Source organism: Centropristis striata, chromosome 7, assembly GCF_030273125.1.
Source record: "Centropristis striata isolate RG_2023a ecotype Rhode Island chromosome 7, C.striata_1.0, whole genome shotgun sequence".
In the NCBI taxonomy this organism is placed as follows: domain Eukaryota; kingdom Metazoa; phylum Chordata; class Actinopteri; order Perciformes; family Serranidae; genus Centropristis; species Centropristis striata.
This window is the reverse complement of record NC_081523.1, coordinates 23,924,534-23,944,901: the sequence shown is the minus strand read 5'-3', so window position 1 is coordinate 23,944,901 and position 20,368 is coordinate 23,924,534. Positions and strand designations below refer to the sequence as shown.

Here is a 20,368-nt window from a genome sequence, read left to right as displayed (position 1 = left end):
CCCATACACACTGTTATTGGGGAGGAATTTGTGATTATTTGTTTTGTGAAGACCGAGTGAATGTCTTTTATTCTAATATATTTAGGAAAGATATCTTCAAAGGCATTTTTAACTAATTTGCATCAATACAAGAGTCCTGCGATCAATCCTAATCCACGAAGGTTATAATGTTCAGTTTGTTGAAACTGTTGATTGAACGTGTTGATTCAACTGTGTGACAGTTTTGGAGGCTGCAGTCTGTGGTGCTGTTTAACTGTTTTGGGTTATAATGACATACTTCAAATAATTATTCTACTCTTTGATATAAACACAGTAGACAAAATAAACAGTTCTCAACATAATGCAACATACTTCAAAAGCTCCACAAACTACAACCACAATCCAAAAGAGTTGGGTTCCTGTGTAAAATGAAAATAAATACTGTGTATCAGATTCAAATTCAGTGTATATTTACAAAAAACTAAAGTTTATCAGTTTGAACAATAAATGTATTGTCTTTGTACAGTTTTCTGATTACCACATTATGTTTTATTAATGTTTTAGTCACAAATATTTTGGAATAGAGATTGTACATCCAGCTAAATCAACCCCTCAACAGGACAAATTGTAGGACTGTCTTATCAGACTGTTGAATTACACTGAAATAGCATTTTAGCTAACTATCATAGCTTAGTATAGTTATCATCAATACCGGTGCTGTATTTGGGCACAGTTTCAAGTTACGTAACTTGAAACTGTGCCCAAATACAGCATCGTAACTGTATACAGTGTGTATAGGGCTGTCCCAATGTACCGGTATTGATGATAACTTATATTTAAAACTAAAATATTTTAATGATATCATGTTAATACACAAAAATATAATGTAAATAATCCAGTGCCCCTTAAATCAATTAATTTTATTCTATTGTTGGTATGTCTTGCATTCATTTGCCAAAAGAGAGGAAAAATGAACAAAAAAACAAGTTTAAGATTAATTTGACAGATATTATAGTGTTTTTTTTGTTCTATGGATATCCTGATAATATTGTTATCATGGACTCTTTTAGCCACAGTGATCGTGTGTTGAAAATCTGATATCTTGACAGCCCTAAGTGTGTTGTAGACTACTAATCTTTTATAGTATGCTATTTTTGCATTTGGTATATTAGAAAAATATATACTTAACGGCAGTATACTGACATGAATGAACTTTTTTGTATTTAAAGTGATTCTGGAGCTGTTTCACATTTTTTCAGCTGCTCCATTTTTGTCTGTGCAGTGCAGCAATCAAATCATCTCTATATGAAATGTATGAAAACAAATGATCAAATCCTGCTTACATTAGTGTATTATGGATTTAAGATCCAGCTATAGTGAGGCATGTGTGTTTAACACTCGGTTCAACACTGGGTGGCAGTAGAGTTCCACATTGGATGAGAGCAGCTGAACTGCAGCTTTGGCTTGTGATCGACAGCTGACTCCTGACTGTACAGTCGGCTCTAAACCCCAAAATATGAACGCCTGTAGGTACTGCTCAAAGTGGAGCATTGATTTTTCTCTGCACCTTGGGGTCAAAACGGCTGCATCGAACAGACAGACTCTCCAGAGGTCTGAGTCAGCACACAAAGATGTACATTCAGGAGCTGAGCAAGTTACAATGATGAGCTGTTCGGAGGAAATTATATTTAGAAGAATGAGAAGCATTTTGTAACAAGTCTGTGCACAAAGAACCTATTCAGTCTGCATGTGTCGAATTAATGAGATTTATTTATCATCAGTCTGAACATTGGTGAACTGATCAACCGCAAAAACTAGAAAAAAGCAGAACTAATGGACTTAATAATGAACTTAATGCTCATGTCACAAACAAAACTTGCGCGGCCTTCGTTACAACATAAACATGGTCGAAACACGAGCTGCAGCGAGCGGAGTCCTCACAGCTGATTACAGGGACTTCATAATCCTCGTCTCCTGTGGCTTTATGCTAATGCTATTACGAAAGATAAACTTAAAATCAATGTCTCATCACTGAAAAATCAAAATGCAATTAACCTAAAGGCGTGAGCGTCCTGGCTCAGCATGCAGCTTTTTTAACACCGAACACAAGCGTCTCCGACACAAACAGAGGATGAGGTCATTCTCTGCAACACAACAAAGCCGTGTCAGGGCCTTGAGTCATGCTGCACGGTTACACGCATTAATTGTAGAGGTACTGTGAGATGAAGCGGTGCACTTTCTGCCGGTTTTCTGACAACTGGAACAAAGGAGCGACACCCAGGAAGACGCCTCCTTTCTGAAGCTCCTCCGAAAGGACCTGAAGCGAACATAAACACAGCACTGTCAGGATACTTGCAGCCATAATGCTTTTTCTTTAGTAACCTTTATATGAACACTGTGAGCGTGCAGCTTTTCTTATCGTTAGTGCTGGGCTTTTTTTTCTTCCACAAGGCCAAATAAAATAACACAAGTAATAACAGAGATAAAAACAAGACCTTTCAAAACAAGGACATTCAAAAATGAAAAAGGAAAACAAAGATGTTATGTAAGGACCACTGAACCACCTTATTCAAATGGGATAGCCGAACTTCAGATAATGATGCCCTTTTTTTAATTTTACATTTAGATAAACAATAGATGCACATTTCTCTTTTCATTTGACCTGTAGACCTTAGAAATCAACACCAGGGAGTGGAATTAGCTATTAAATCCCAAAGACAAGTACGATTATGACCATTTCTGACTGATAACCTTGATGAGAAAGTTAATGACACCCTCATGAGATCTTAGTAGATATATAGGTCAATGATGCTCTATTTTTAAGAGGCAGTGATTCCCAACCCACAGTCTGGTGGAGGAGACTTTTGGGTTGAAAGGCTGAGTGATAAATTATGATTATGAAGGGTCTAAGTACTGATTAATATACCTATAGATAAAAGGACTGCATCAGAGTTATAAGTGAGCCTCTCTTTTCTCTTTTTCCTCAGCGTTTATCAGATCGGTTGCCCTTCTCCTTTTTATTATTCCTTGCTGTTGTTTACAGACTCTGAGTCAGCGCAGATGGAGATAACAGACGCTCATATAAACCATTTGCTTTCCTTCTTGCACTGTATGAAAAACAACTTCCACAGTCTTGGAAATTGCTGCAGCTCGATAATCCATCACAATGAATGTGAGGCCTTTATCTGGACTTGTCAAAAGTTGAATCTGTCCTTCGTGCCAGAGTGGAGCCACCTCACAACCCACAGGAAGCAGGAGAAATACAGTACGTCACTGAGGAATCCTCATAAATAAGTCACCTTACACTTTTTAACCTGTGTTCAAAGTATTATTTAGCAGTCATTCTTTATAAACTTAAAGGAATAGTTCAGTAACTTCTGCTAAAGTCAGCTGGCCTTTAGCTTAGCTTAGCATGACAGCTAGCCTGGCTCTGACCAGCACCTGAGAAACTCACTTATTAGCAGTGGTGGAAGAAGTATTCAGATCCATTACATTGCCACTTTGACAATCACTGTGAAACTACTCCACTACAAGTAAAAGTCCTGCATTCAAAACTTACTTCAGTAAAAGGACAAAAGTATCAGCATCAAAATGTACTTAAAGTATCAAAAGTACTCGTTATGCAGAATGACTCCACTCAGATTGTTATTTATATAATCCCAATATATTATTTGATTATTTGTATTGATGCATTTATGTAAGCAGCATTTTAAGGTAGGGCTCATTTTAACAGTTCTGAGGTTTATTTAAAAAAAAAAATCACTTTAAATTGATGGCAGCTAAATAAGTAAAAAAGAGTAAAAAATACAAAATTTGCCTCAAAATGTAGCGAAGTAGAAGTACAAAGTTACATATGGGGAAATACTAAAGTAAAGTACACGTAACTCAAAATTGTACTTAAGTACAGTACTTGAGTAAAAGTACTTAGTTACATTCTGCCACTGCTTACTAGTGTGTTATATCTCTCATGTCTTCTAAGTAGGTTAATCTGTAACAATGCATGCATGTGATTGATAGTGATTGTGTGTTGGGCTCTGGAGCTCTGTTAATACATGGCTGACCTGTGCTGAACACTGAACACTGTGCCTGAACTTGACAGACGGAGCACTAATGCTGCTGCTCTGCGGCTGTACATGTACATCAAAATTGTATTCCAGTACACCATTGATCCCAGCTATGATTTATTTAGAGGCGTCTTTCTGACCCTGCACAGCAATTAAATTTGAGATAAAAGGGAATTTTTGATGATTCATAAATGTTTTAAAAAACAAATTATATGTAGCATAGTTACCTCTGCCAGAGGTGATGTTCCGCTGGTTTGTTTATCTGTCTGTATGCAGGATTATAGAAAAAACTACTGGCCTGATTTTAATTAAACTCGGTGGAAGAGTGTAACACGGGCCAAAAAAAGAGAACACATTAAATTTTGTAGTGGATCCGAATCACAGGGCAGAAACACAAATTATTCTTCACTTTTGTTTGCATTGTGAGATATGGAATTTGTGCTGCGTTCATGTAGTGTCATAATCAATAATCAGACAAATTAGTTCTAAATCATATTTCATGGCTCATCTGATCCGTTTTGTTTGCTCTTCTTGTCATGGAAACAGCTGTCAATACAACACATCTTCTTTGTAGTGATTATGTTGTTTCCACATTAAGACTTAAAGCTCATAAAGTTTATGAGTTTGAAGAACAACTTCCCAACTCAGAAAATCTGACCCTGAACATGAATGCACCATTCTAGTTTGAAATTGTTTAATGGGGGTAAATGTGAAGGAGATATAGACAAGAATAAAGACCAAAATGTGAAATCTCTATCACTCCAGCACAGTTAAGAGACTTTTAAAAAATGATGTGCTGCCTGTGCTACACTTCTCTAATTTCTAATTTAAAATCACTTGTGTCCTTGGCCCAGTGAATTCTCTTTATAAATCGACAAACATGATTGGATATGGCTAGCTTCAATGCTCATGATGATGCAGAGTCTGAAGACTCAGGGGAAGACTCATCAGTATCCCTGGCAGAAGTCGCCGAGGTAGTTAAAAAGCTGCCTGGCGGCAAGGTGCCAGGGTTGGATGAGATTCGCCCCGAGATGCTGAAGGCTCTGGACACTGTTGGGCTGTCATGGTTGGCACACCTCTTCAGTGTTGCGTGGAGGTCTGGGACAGTGCCAGTGGAGTGGCAGACTGGGGTTCCCATTTTTAAAAAGGGGGACCGGAGGGTGTGTTCCAATTACGTGGAATCACACTTCTCAGCCTCCCCGGGAAAGTCTACTCCAGGGTGCTGGAAAGGAGGCTCCGGCCAATTGTCGAACCTCAGATTCAGGAGGAACAATGCGGCTTCTGGCCTGGCCGTGGAACAACGGACCAGCTCTTTACCCTTGCAAGACTTCTGGAGGGGTCATGGGAGTTTGCTCATCCAGTCTACATGTGTTTTGTGGACTTGGAGAAGGCCTACGACCGTGGGGGGTACTGCGGGAATATGGGGTACCGGGCTCGTTGCTACGAGCTATCCGGTCCCTATATAACCAAAGTGAGAGCTGTGTCCGCATACTCGGCACAACGTCAAACACGTTCCCAGTGGGTGTTGGCTAGGGATGGGTACCTTTCACATTTGAACCGATATGGTACCGATACCCGGTACCTGGGACTCGGTTCCGGTACTCAACGGTACCAATTTTCGTTACTTTTGCATTTGTTTATGTGGTAATAAATGTTAATTTGTTTAATAATAAAATCAAATTTTTTCAATTCAACATATTTATTTCTCAAAATATAAACTTTAAAAAATATATCAAAACAATATAAAATCCAGGATGAGCAGTGCTTTATTGTTGAGCGAACGTGCATTTTGTAACATGAAGGTTGCAGTGTTATCAAAGAAAACAGAGGAGCACTCTCAGGTTGCAAGTGCACGGAGGAGAAAAAAAAAAGGTTGCAAGTGCACGTGAGATTTGTTGTGATGACGTCGTAGCTGTGCGGCGCAGCACCGGTCAGACAGTATTGTGGGCATGGCATGGTTGGAATAAACAAAGTTGCACATATCGAGGATGACGCAGGAGTCCGAGGGATTTAATTTCAGCGAGGCAGTTTGGAGTAAATTGGCAGGTAATATTCCTGAGTTGAAGAGCGGAGTATTAGCGGAGGACCAGAGATGCAGCAGCTAGCTGCTAATGACTGGTCTACAGAAGAATGGAGAGAGCAAACGGAGTAAGGAAGGTCCCATCTCAAGGCAGACGAAGGCCAAGCCCGGGTAGAGGATACATTGGAGAGATAGCAGCTGGCGGCTAGCAGGCCTAGAGCCGGCTGTTCGTCTCTGCGCCGGGGTGGAAGAGGGCAGCAGCTAGTGGCTAGTGGCCGCGGTAAGCAGACATGACCAGACGAGGTAAATAAAAAAAAAAAAAATAGTGCGATCGTCAGCACGCTTGTTAATCAAAGACGTTAAATGAAAACAGGTTGAAATCAATGATCAGTTTAAAGTTAACGCCGTTAAGGTACCGAAACATGGTACCGTTTGATTTTACATGAATCGGTACTCGGTAGTACCTCCAGCACTCACTGGGGGGGGTCACCTCCAAGTCTGAGGCCATGGTTCTCTGCCGGAAAATGGTGGACTGCCCCCTCTGGGTGGGGAGAGAGGTACTGTCTCAAGCGAAGAAGTTCAAGTATCTCGGGGTCTTGTTCACGAGTGAGGGTAGAACAGAGCGTGAGATGGACAGGCAGTTTTGTGCTGCGTCAGCAGTGATGCAGGTGTTGTACCGGACCGTGGTGGTGAAGAAGGAGCTGAGCCTGAAGGCAAAGCTCTCGATTTACCGGTCCATCCAGTCTACCAGCTTTGGGTAGTGACCGAAAGAACAAGATCGCGGATACAAGCGGCCGAAATGAGCTTCCTCTGTAGAGTGGCTGGGCTCAGCCTTAGAGATAGGGTGAGGAGCTCAGACATCCGGAGGGAGCCTCGGGGTCCCCCAGGAGGAGCTAGACGTTGTGGCTGGGAAGAGTGCCCTTCTTAGTCTGCTGCCCCCGCGACGGACGAGAATGGATGGATGGATGGATGGATATGGCTGGCTCGAGTCAGGCTCAGTTTCTCTCGTTTCAGCAAAGTCAGGTTAGATTCATGTTCACTGCGAGCTGAAAACTTGTGAGTATAGTTGACAAGCTCTGCCAGTGATTGATTGATTACTAGAGATTTGGGATTTGGGGTTGGATTAAGGCTCACCTGGGGACGGATTCAAGATTAACTTTTCGGGAGTTGGACTGCGCCTAAACTTTGTCAAGCTGTAATTCTCCGCAGACAGACAGATTTAGAAAGACACACACACACACACACACACACACACACACACACACACACACACACGTAGACGCTGTCACTCACCCCCAGGTCTATTAGGGATCTAACTGCAGTGTGTGCAGCCTCCTCTGCGCAGCTCTCTGTGAGATACGGCACAAAGGCATACATGAATCAAAAGAACAGACAGATATCCAGAAAAACCAGGTCGGGATAACAGAACAAGCCATTATCAGTGGGACTGATGGGATTTTTATACTGTGCATTATTGAGGGGTGTCGTTTGGGTAGTTTCAGATTTTCTTATATGTTTTATAAAAAGAGGAGATCATGTGATGTGAATGGGTGAGCAGGAGGGGGATGTCTGCAGACTTGTTACAACACACACTGAATCAGTGGGAAAAGGCAAAAGGACAAGGTTTTATGGTTACGACAGAGAAATCGAAGATGTGTGTGTATGTGATCTTAGGAGGGGATGTCAGGTTGAACTCACCATAGTGCTGTTTCTGATTATTTGCCGTGTCACACAGATGGGAGCGTATCTGAGCCACAAACTCTGCCTCTGCAGCAAGAAACACATGAAAACAGAGCCAGTTATTGCACACAGAGCAAAGTGAGGGCAGTCAGCTAAGATACAGGATATATATATATGCTTTTTATGGTTCAGTGACATGCCACCATAATGTATATTTATGGCTGGTGGGGCTGTTTAAATGGCTTAGGGTGGAACATAAATATCAGAGACATGAAGAACACCATCAGCATTCATTTTGACTAAATGTGGAAATAATTTTACGATTTACGAGCTATTCATGTTTTCTGAAAAACAACATGTGATGGTCTCACAAAGTTACCATCAAAAGATCTTTTAACCAGTTATATGTGTTAGTCCAACACAAACACTGCAGCTTAAACATACAGCACACATACCTGGCAGAGATGTGTGTAGTAGAAGGTCCAGTCCTGTGATCGTCCAGCACAGCGTCCTCAGATGACCTGCCAGCATACTGCAGAGGAAGAAGAGCATCTCTGGACACTGGCTCGGCTGGCTTATCTACAAAAGTGGACAGATACGGAGGCAGGAGTGGTCAGAAAGGGCAAAATGAGGATGGAAGGGGAGTGAAGGATTGAAAGATCATTTTCCGCTACAATGAGCACATAGAGAGGAGTCACTGTCAGTCGGCCTGTCGGCCCCAAGAAGAGTTTCAGCTCCAGGAGACATTAGAAAAGTATGTTTATGTGGGTGACGCAGGTTCAAATCCCAGCTTTGTATTCTGTTTCATGCAGTGACATATTCATGTTTTTATATAAACCTTCAGCCTCTTTGTTTGTCCTTTGTGGAGTTACATGTGAAGACATTGTTAATATACTGCACCTTAAAGTGATGGACAAAATAACTGAAACACCAAACAAAACATAACAAAAAGTCCCAATAAAGACTAGAATTGCCCCATGTATTCAGAGGATTTTCCTGTTTTATTTCCTTAATTTCCCTCCTTTATCCCACAGTGGATAAAACAGTAAAACCACAAATGTGAGGGACATAAACTCTGATTTTAATTAATTTTTATCTAACGTTTTTATAACTGTTGTTATGAATGATCCCTCAGCACCCTCCAACATTCTACAGCAGTTTTTATCATAGAATTTGTTATTTTTATCTTTCCTGCAATCAGTGTTGGTTGATTAGGATCCAAGAATTGTAATTTCCATGATTTTATGGATGAATAAATTAAACCTTGCACCTTGAACCGGACCTCAACAGAAAGCTCTCAAACTGAAATGAATGTACACTGCATGATAGGGCTGCATGATTATGGCCTAAATGATAATTACATAAATTAAATATAAATTACAATATAAAGATCACGATTCTTCATTGATTTTAGGGGCAAAATATGTATTGCACTTTTGCACAATTTGAATAAACAGAGCACTGTTCTCACTTCCATGTTGTGCTACATTTCTGCTTTTGTACAAACCTCTGCCTCAAAATAAGACGAAGTAAACTAAATTCTAAATTCAGTGCTGTGTGCTCCCTGTTATATATGACTCCTCTATTCTGGACCTCAGCCACAACAATCACAAATGTTTTCTTCAGGCATGACAGCCCCCCCCAAAAATAAAACAAAAATATCTGGATGGCCCTGGTGGCTGGCTATGATCAGAGTGCGCATTTTAAACTCCAAAATTACAGTTGATCATGCAATTCGGGGAGGCCAAAATCCTTATCACAATTATATGATAAACTGTGCAGCCATACTACGTGGCCAAAAGTATGTGGACAGCTGAACGTTACATGATTATTTCACACCTCATTCCAAAACCATGAACATTTATCTGCTGCTCTAACAGCCTCCACTCTTCTAGAAAGGATTTCTGGCTGCAGGGATTTGCTTCCAATCAGCCCTCAAGAGTGTTAGTGAGGTGGGGCACTGATGTTGAGTAATGAGGGTCAGATTGAGGATTCAAAGTCATCACAAATGTGTTTGATGGGGCTGAGCTCTGTGCAGGCTAGTCAAGTTCTTCACTGAACTCAGAAAAACATTTTATTCATGTCTGGTAATGAGGGAGGCCATTTTACTGGGGGTTCATTAAATCACTTAATAAACAGTTTAACAATAGTTGTGTATAGGGCTATTATAATAACGTAATATGGAAATATATGGGGGGCAGAGTTTATACTGTAGAGTGAAGATGGTCCAGTGAAATTGGCTTTTAATTCTCAGTCATTACACAGCTGTACAAAACCATTATGAAATGTTAAATCTCTCAAGGGAAGGATGCTTATATCAGCACAGCATATTGGACAGGCTGGAGAAGATAAAGAATAATCTCTTATCTATAGGCTACATGTAAACTCATCCTAGTGTAAAAAACTAATCAAAGTTATCGGTCATTCTTCATTAGTCATTGCTCAGCGGCCCTCATTTTTGTGCTTAAAAATTACAGTAAATATCCAGATTTCTGTCAAAGTGGTGGTTCATTCAGCGTGACAATGAAGCTCATCCAATTTTTCAATAAGCAGTCGCCATTTAGTCAATTAGGCTAATTCAATCTGTGTTTAAACAATCAGTATGTGGATGTGTGGACTTGAAAGCTTAAACACACAGCAGTACTTTAGACTCAACTGAGAGAAAAGAGAGAGCAGAGCTACTGTTTATAGTGTGAGGAGTAAAAACACATTAGGTCAGAGAGGCTGCTTGGCAAAAGAATACTCATAGACTGGATGGGCAATAATATTTAGATAATCTAAATAAATTGGGCAAAGTGGCTCTTAAAAAGTAGCAAGTTAAAATAGGAATACTAATATATCGGCCAATTCAAAATACTAAGTTTATTTTTGAGATGCAGGTTATAAATAAAAAATTGAGGGTATGCCTACAACCATTAACATCCTTGCCACCCGAGAAGCAATATAAAGGTGTTCCTTTAAATAAACAGTAACACAAAACTAATGAGATATGTACGTGCCTTTGGAAAAACAAAGCTGTTCATGTATATTCAACAAAATTAATCTTTTAAAGTTCAGCTGTTTGGGCATACAACTTGAAACTTTGAGCCCCCACAAGACCAGGCTTTTCCTTGAGAATTAGTTATCTGGATTGCTGCCAGCGTGCTTCGTGAGACCACCTGAAGTGAATTTAGCCAGGCTAAGTTATAACAGGCAGCAGAGGAGGTGAGGGAATATTTTCCATTGTTTGGGTATGGAGGTGTTTTCTGTCCTTGTTCAGGACTTGACCCGAGGGCAGCGGAGTAGAGGCACCGGGAGAGGATGAGTAGGCAAGAAACTCAAAATATAAGAGTAGAAGAGTAAAGCTAAAAAACATTGGTTCCTCAGTGGACAAAGCTGAAGTCAGAGAGAGGAGTTTAGACCAGTGTGGAGGTGGTAGTAGTGGTTTTATTGGGCTAGTAAGTCAACTTGCTTGCGGCAAAAGCAAAAACTTTTCTGTACGGTTTACTGTAGCTGGTTACAGTGTTCCTTAAATGTCCTAATAAGAAGTGTGTGTTACATACGGCTTTATCCCATTTAAACAAGTAAGATGACAGTGTGTGGATCCAACTCCAGTCGGGTAAAGATGAAGTACAAAAGCAGAATAGAAAACACACACATCCACACACTGAATATTCAGACCTCTTGATAAAATGCTGCCCATTAAGACAAACATTTGTTAACAAAAATGCATGGAAAGTTGTCTGCATAATGACTTTCTAGAGTTGTAGGTGAAGCTGCCATTTTGTCTCAGATGGATGTTTACCTGACAATAACTTTGAAGGCTGGATCACTTACCATTTTTTAAGTGCTTGCAGCAATATTTAGTGTGTGGACTGCTGCTCTCTTTCATTTGTGTGCCAAGTTCAGTCAGAACACTCACATCAAGGTTTAACCATTTATTGCAGTAATATGTATTTTCAGTTTCGGGATTCCTTTGATCTTGGTACTATCTAACAAAACAGCCTCTGTTTCCACCAGTTTTAAGCTGAATTATTGTATTTAAGGATGTGTCATCAACAGAGGGTGTTTCAAAATGCACGATGGAAGAAATAAGACTGTAGCAAGAGAGCAGATTGCACCTGCAAGCTTTTGTTCTGTTGTTTTTCAACACGCATGGACAGACTACAAATGGGAAAGAGGGCGTAGAAGACTATTATGAGCATGCATCCTTTCTTTCCAACCCGCAGAATGCGACACGCCCACTGCAGTTCGCACTTCAGGTCAGGGAAAACTGGCTGTTGTTGGGTTCCAAACCAAGTTATTTTGAGTCGAAATGCTTTGGTATGACATACGCCGGTACAGAACCCGTACTATGTTGGTGAAAAAAGGGTGTGAGGAAATCTTCTTTTGTTGCATTTTGAATAAATTACTTAATTCATAAGCTGTATATGTCTACTGTGATTGCTGTGCTCTCTTGATGTACTTTAACACGTTCAGACTCTTGAGGCACCTCAAAGTGTCTTTGCAGTGTTTATGACTGATGCACCTGCACTTTGAGCAGCGGCTGTTTGGTCCCTCAGGAAGTTGGTGAGCTTCCTCGTGTTGCTTTGAGTACTCACATGTAACATCCATGACGGTCGGGCTTCTTTTAAAGATGACACATACTGCAAATTGACATTCAAATTACGACTCACATGTGGAGGTGCTTTTGTAATGGAGATTTAGTTACTTCAAAGTTCTTTTTCATGTGGTGTGTCTGGCTTTTTTGCACATGCCCTGTAGGCAGGCGTCTTTTGTACTTAATGTAACGGTAACATTTTTCTCTTCGTATAACCTCTGACGCTTCTCTAATACACGTGAAGAGGGCCCAGCAGTGCTTTCCTGTACCTTGTAGGAGCGTGGGTCCTGCTCCTCCATGTCACAGTCAGAGTCACTGTGATAGGGGTCGTCAGTGGTTGTCCAGGTCAGAGCGCCGTCCCTCTTCCAGAAATCACAGATGGGAACGTCCCTTGGAATCTGCATGTGATGGAGGGCAAAACAGACAGCAGCATGTCACTCTATAACCCTTCTGTCTGGTAAAGCCATCTGTGATGGACTTAAATACTGATTGTTTGAGCCTAATGTGCCCATTTTGTGTTTAATGTAATGAGTGAGTAACAAAAAGAAAATCTGAGGGGTTTACCACAAAGCATATTCGACAGAGCAAGGGTTACTTTGCCTCATCTAGCTTGACAAAGTCTGAAGCCTTGATCAGAGATAACAGGTAGGCTACCACACCAGCGATTATCAATTAACTCTGTTAATCTAGGTTTCCTTTTAAAGCTCTGCATACGGTCCCATGAAAGGGTGTTTGGAGCGTCATTAGACTAAACGACTGCACAAACAGATCTCATACCTCCTACTTCGTACTATGAAGCCTGTGAAAAAAATATTACAGCATAAAGCAACACTGTTGTTGCAGATAAGGCATGAGAGGAATAATGACAAGTGTGAATTCACAAGTTAATGCATTTATTTTACCTCTCAATGCCAACCATTGATTTTAACGGGGCAGCTGCACATTATACAGCTTTTACACTTACACTTAAAGTAATGAAAAGAATAAATGTTATACTCATGAGCTGCATTTAACTGTCACTATCCACTAATGTAGGATATGTGGACAAATCAAATTGAAATTAATTGATATTGATCATTATCTGTGATAAATACTATGGACTTTAGCAAATCAGCACCAAGCATAAATAATGAACCAAAGTGGTAATATTATGGTTTGAGGGAATTATATCACATTTCATATGCAAGTAAATGTTTTACTGATTAATAATAAAGAGCAAACACCAATTCCCATTGGAGAAAGTCGTACACGAATTGATCCATTTATGATTACTTTTCAATTTCTTTTTCATTCTACTAAACAAGTAATTGTTTTTCTATACACATTCAGCACTTACGGAGCATAATCTTTCATTTGGAGTTGTGTGGCTGACCACCTTGTGAATATTCACTTCCTTTTAGCTCTGTTTTTTGGTGTCCACCAACAACTGAGAAAGAATATGTGCCTCTTTAGCTTCCAAATGCTCCTCCATGCTCACCAGCTGGTCTCTAACTGGGTCTGTCGGCTATTTAGGTGATGAACAGGTAGAGTGGGAAAATGATGTAGCCATTTAGAGAGAAAAGTTTTGGAAATGTTTAAAAATCTATCTTACTTCTTCCATGATCAGGATGCCACAGCGAACCAGGCTGTCAACTGCATCCAGAGCGAAACTCTGGGACGACTGACAGGGCTGGAGAGAGAGAGAGAGAAAAAGAGAGAAACTTTCTTACCCTCCCAAAAGAGTAATTCATACCACTCTGCACTCCAATAGACGTGTCAGGAGAATATGTTCCTGCATGTCACAAAGCAAAAAATCTTGTTGGACACATTTTTTCCTCTCTTCTTTGTATTCTGTTATTTATATGTGACCTTTTGCTTTGTTGTCAACATGACTGATCCAAAACATCATCTCCATAAAGCCAATCTAATTGTGAAAAAAAAGAGAGAGGACAGAGAGGAGAAAGGGAGTCGGAAAAAGGGGGAGTAAAAAAAAAAAAAGAAGAAGTACGAAAGAGAGAATGAACTCAAAGGTGAAGGAAGGTTAGACGCAGAAACGCCTTCAGCACGTCACATCTGAAGTTCAGGAGGAGACAACTGACAAGAGCAAGAGGTGTGTAGTAGAGACGTAGCAGAGATCAGAGGAGGAGAATGAAAGATGGCCGGCAGGAAGATGAGACCAGGAGCGATATTTTTCAGTGAGAAATGGAGTGAGAAACATCGCTGCAAGCAGAAGAGACAAGAAAGAGCAGCTGCCGAAATGAAAGCTGAGCAAACAGAGAAAGGAACCGTATTTCTGGCTCAGATTGGGAGCCCTTTAAGTCAGTCTGATAGAGCACGTACACACACACATCCACACACGCACACAATTCAAAACCTCTCCCTGCCTGAGATAGAGGCAGCAGAGCAGGATGAATGGCTGTTCAGCTCCATTAAACATCCATTGAATGAGACACACAGGGTGCGTGTGTGTGCGTGTGTGATATGAATTCATACTCACTGGCACAAAGCCCGGAGGCAGGAGATGGCAGAGCTGCAGGGCTCTCTCTGTCAGCTCGGACTGGCAGAGCACCACATCAAACTCCATGTCACTGTTGACCTGATCTCCGTCCACGCCGTCACTCCTCACCCTGCTGCTGACGCCGCTGCCGACCACCTCACACAGCATGGCCGACACCGCACACGCTAAGAGCAAACACAAACAGATTAACATCTGATTATTGCCTCTAATTCTTTATACAAACTGTGAGAAACCTGGTGCTTGATATCATCCAAAGTAAGCAGGTTTTAGTTTGTATCTTGGCAGAATATCTCAAAATGTTTGGACACTGAACACACAGTCTTTGATGGATCAGTTGATGAGATTTTGCTGATAAGTAAAATTGAGGATTTCCACCATTTACACAAGTGTTATCTCTTTATTTGTACTTTTCATCCCTGTTATCCTGCTTTCATGTACTGGTGGGAAAGTCTTGACATCCAGATTGTTCGTGTCCCAAAGCAGAGTCACAGATTTTGTCACAAAATCAAACCTGGAAGAAAATCACTGAGTACAAATCCTTATAGAGGCTGGAGAAGATTTGAGCTCGAGTCATCTCAAGCAGACCCCAGAGGTATGCTTTTTGTCATTTCTCGCAAGTTCTTTTTTTATCACTCTATTTTTCATGAATCAGTTTGTCACTAATGACTTCATATCATTGCTTTCTGTTCCTGCTTTAATTGGTGCTTTTGAAAAATTGGGGTCCTGGGGGGACCCTAGTCAAAAGCACAGAACTCAGCTGTGCAGATATAATGTAATAGATGGAACGATACAATGAGTTCATATTTACTTGAATGATACCAGAATCAAGGGACGATGAATTAGCTTTTAAGTCGTAATGTGTCACGTATTCGGGATAAAAGCTGCAATTTGTATAAACAAAAAGTATATATTTTCATTTTGTGCAATATCCAAATGAACTGTAATTTTCCTAAAAATGGGTTTGTTTGTTTGTTTGTTTATTCAGATAACATTAATTACATAACTAACAATATTTTGAGAAGAAAATAAGAATAAATTAAAATGTTGATATGGTGGTCATATGTTACAATAATTTCTTCCAGTCTTTACCTCTTATATATATTAAAATATGTAACTAAGTACATCTACTAAAGTAAAGCACTTTAATAGAGCTTTGAGGTGCTTGTTCTTTCATTTAAAAGTATTTCCATTTTCTGCTACTTTATACTTCAACTACAACACAATACAGAGGCAAATATTGTTTTCTCTTTTCCACTACCCTATTTGATACTCTGCAGAGTCAGATTCATAACAAAACATATAATAAACAAAGTAAAGTTATGTATAACAGGTTGAGGTCAGACTTTATTGATCCCCAGGGAAAATATCCCAGGCAGTATATAAAGTCATAGAAATAAATACTTTGTTTTCCTTTTTTCCTGGGATAATAAAGTGATGAACACATTAATGCATCTATAATCTTTATTTTATACTATAAGTTTTAAGTACATTTTTGAATGCATGACTTCAACTTTTAACTGAGTTTTTCTACATTGTAAAATTGCTACTTTTAATTTAGTAAATGATGAGAATCTCTTCCATCACTGGATATTACTAAAAAAAATATCATCACCTCTATATAGCTGATACCCATTAACCTATTTTTAGCACTCAAGGTTCACATCCATATCCAGCACAGAGTACAAAGCCAACTGCCCACACTTCCTACTGGATACAACCAAAACAAGTCATGCAGGAAAATGACTCATATAGGCAAGGTAGCTTCCTGTGAAACACCACCATTATTTTTAACTCCACCTACAAGGCCAGAACAGGGCTACAGTATCTGTGGATTCACCCCAGTCTGCCTGTGAGCATGATATCTGGGAAAATATAGCACACATCCAAGTACAATTTATCTAACAGAAAGCTCTTGGCTCAAGAATGAGCTGATATAACACTTCTACCACATCTAGGCTTTCCGCCATTGAATGATGATCATATATAGTACTCACACATATTATGCTGTTTCCAACCCTTTTTCCAAAACAAGAATGCCAAAACTGGGCGATTTTGCAAAACCCTGGATTATGCAAAATGCCAATGTTTTGAAAAATTGTTACTATCTGCAATGTCTGCACTTGCACTGCACAGCTACAGTGAGGTCAGGGTTAGAGAAAGATTGTGGTGAATGAAAATATATATTAAAGTTTGAGCAACAAAACACTTGGTCACAGAAAGACTTAATAATGTTTTGTCTAGCTGGGGACACGTCGCCAGGCCAACTGTTGACTGTCCAGTAGGAGGACTGATTGTAGTTTGTCTTTTACAAATCACAACTGAGGACGATTTACACTCAGTTAGGGATGTGACAACATTCAATTTTATTGTGGATCGTGATAAAAAAAACCCACAATAAGTTGACTGTGGTGAATTTTCATAACAGGGACAATTATCAATGAGCACAATTGAAGCCAGAAAAGTGAACATGCTGGCATTTTTCACCATCTTGACAAGGACCAGGGTTTGGCGTGTCTCACCCTGGAGGCCACAGAGGGAGCACAACAGCCTGGTGACAGTAAATGCCACAGTGTTGTTCAGGAGTTGTTTGACTACAATGGTTCCAAAGTAGTACATATTGACTTTATGCCACGATGCCAGTTGGACTGCATTGCTGTTCAATCAAATCAAGTCCTGTATTTTTTGTCCTTAACAATGTAAGGGAAAGGTTGTTCCAGGTTGCTTTAATGTAATTAAAATATAGTTTGATAATTACTGAGTAGGAGTATAACAATCCATCGATCTGGACCGATGTATCCATTTAATGATCAATTATCTAAATATCACTGATGTAAAGTGAAAACATTGATGCATATCATCTTTAAGATACGCCTTTATTTTGAAAGTCGTTGTTTATAGAGAACAAAGGAAGTCTATTGTTATTCTTTTTATTAAGAAGAATACATTGTCATTGTTAAAATTTTCAAATCATATTTGAGTTGCATTTTTCACACGCCCCTTGCATTGCATTTAATCGAAATTATATTGTTGCAAATATCGAATAATTTTTTTGAAGAATCGATATATTGTATCGTGACAAAGCCCTATTTTTTTTTTAGAGAATACTGTGAATCCAATTATTTTGGCCAGAATAAACATAAAATAAAAAATGTCACATCATTTTATTGCCAAACTCAGTTGCCAGTCAACGTAGCTAAAATCAATGCAGTCTCATAGAACAGTCATTGTGTCTTTCTGGTGTTTAGAATAAGTTTTAAATTAAAGAAGAAGTCAAAACTCAACTCAACTCAACTCAACTCATCAAAACTGATTATAAGCTGGGTAATGAGTTTTTCATTTGAAGTATGCTTTCGTGTAATTTTTTTGAGTAACTCACGTATTACAAGTGCAGCACTTCGAACTGAAACAACTGGAAATCAGGAGATAATTTCATACAATAACTGACAGTTGAAACCAGCTGAAGAGCTTGTTTTTTATGTTTAGAGGATAAAAAAAAAAAGCTACTGCATGTACACAGTTCCCTGGCACTGCTCAAAGCGTAGCATGCCTTAAACATTCAGAATATTAAGTACTTAAACTTTAAAAATGTCAGGTTTCAAAATGATTTTCCATACCGACATGCCAACAGTTGGAGCCACGGCCAAGGACTCCCACGAAAAATAAGGTGCCAGTAGAACGCGGGGTCTCGGGATGATATTTAGGCTCAAGTTTTGTCAGCTGCTCATAATACATGCATGTAAAGTCACTCACCACCAACAGCTTCAAAAATAAAGGCGTGTGTGACAATCTGGGCCTGGATGGTGAGGTGAACTGTGGCAGCAAGAGAAGGACGAGGCACAATAAGAGGGTCTTTCCTAGAATAAGGGAGACAGCGACATTAATGGTGACAGAGGCTTCACTGAAAGGGAAATTGGATTTTTGATAAGAAATACAAGTTTGCTGTACAGCGCTTATCAGTGTTCTTTGTTTTTGCTTTTTTTGACAGGCAGAAAACCAACCTAGACGGCGCTGCAGCTATGATGAGATGAGGGGCGAGCAGAGAGAGGGAGTAGTGGACGACCTCCTCTAAACTTCCCCCAAAACCGACGTCTTTGTTCCTGAACAAGAGTTCCTCCGTCAGCCAGGCCACATCACGACACAGGGCAGAGGCACTCACACCCTGCGGAGGAGAAGGAACGCAGTTTTCTAAAATGAGACCCGGACATTAACCATCTGGTGACGTTAGTTGGAGACTGGTGGCTATGACTCAGAGAATCACTGTCACACTCTTAATGAACTAGTATGAAAACCAATACTGTTTATGAGCCTCTTGGAGTAATGATGGATCCTTGGAGGGGCAGGGGCGGAATTCAACTCTGAAAGCACCGAGGGGAAAACTGCTCAGCAAACACACAGAGATGATGTGTTTACCTTATGGTTCCTGTACAGCAAAAGACTGGACACCATACTGGTGGACATCACAGCCGTGCAGGATGTAGCAGCTATAAAAGAGCACACACACACACACACACACACACACACACACACACACACACACACACACACACACACACACACACACACACACACACACACACACACACACACACACACACACACACACACACACACACACACACACACACACACACACACACACACACACACACACACACACACACACACACACACACACACACACACACACACACACACAATTTGCATAACATTAAAACAAAAGCTTATAAAGATTTGTTTATGATTCAGCAGGGGAACATAATCCAGGACTTACAGAAGATGAGGTGGAGGATGATGGCGATGCTGAGGTCTCTCTGTGGATGAGTTGGCTCTTGGAGTTCAGATGCAAAAGGAGAAGAAGGCAGAAGCCACGACATCTTCCTCCGCCCAAACACACTGTCAGTTCTTGAGTGATTAAAAGTGAGTGAGGAAAGAGAGGTGTCAGGAATAATTTACATAATGTTATTCCATGTCAGCTCAATTGACTTAAACTTGTTTTAGTTATAATCCTTATCTGCAATACCCATTCAAGGTGTTTACAATGACTGATTATCTCTCGACCGGCTCCAGCCGCCCCCACGACCCACAAGAATACGCCTAGTATAGCTAATAGATGGAAATAAATGAATTGAAACTAGCCTTGAAAGTTAAAGACTCTAACTTAAAAAGAAATCAGTTTCAATTGAAAATACAATTTTCTAAGCTTGTTTACAAGATAATGAGTTTTCTTTGAAGTTTTCACAAATTATCAATTACAACAATTGTGGCTAAGGACAAGGAAAATTAGCTGTACTTCCAGTAAACTTTTAATGGCCATTATTAGAATAACAATAACAATAACACTTTAGACTTTAGATGCATACAAGCGTGTTAAACAGCAGCTTTTTTATGACCTGCTTATCTGGGGCGACAGTGGAGTATGTATTTCAGCTGTGGATGTGTGAGGGAGAAATACAGTAGTGTATCACAGACAGCATTTCATATCTGGCTCTGTTAATACACAAGTCCTACAGGCAAATAGACAAGTACACTGAGAATGTGTGCTCCTCTGT

At 40.0% G+C, this 20,368-nt stretch overlaps 1 protein-coding gene across 5 annotated transcripts in view; it reads right to left on the bottom strand.

Annotated features, from left to right (window-relative positions):
- Positions 1–1,731: 1,731 nt before the first annotated feature.
- Positions 1,732–20,368, bottom strand: part of gpat2 (glycerol-3-phosphate acyltransferase 2, mitochondrial) — a 125,121-nt gene continuing 106,484 nt past the window's right edge. For all 5 annotated transcript variants that reach the window (XM_059338221.1, XM_059338219.1, XM_059338222.1 and 2 more), the window contains 11 exons: positions 19,591–19,721; positions 19,230–19,300; positions 18,818–18,978; positions 18,570–18,673; positions 14,799–14,983; positions 13,914–13,991; positions 12,592–12,720; positions 8,199–8,322; positions 7,762–7,830; positions 7,357–7,412; positions 1,732–2,296 (listed from right to left, as the gene is read on the bottom strand). In XM_059338221.1, coding sequence (XP_059194204.1) covers positions 2,180–2,296; positions 7,357–7,412; positions 7,762–7,830; positions 8,199–8,322; positions 12,592–12,720; positions 13,914–13,991; positions 14,799–14,983; positions 18,570–18,673; positions 18,818–18,978; positions 19,230–19,300; positions 19,591–19,721 — 1,225 coding nt within the window. In that variant the 3' untranslated portion in view covers positions 1,732–2,179. The remainder of the gene's footprint in view (positions 2,297–7,356; positions 7,413–7,761; positions 7,831–8,198; positions 8,323–12,591; positions 12,721–13,913; positions 13,992–14,798; positions 14,984–18,569; positions 18,674–18,817; positions 18,979–19,229; positions 19,301–19,590; positions 19,722–20,368) is intronic.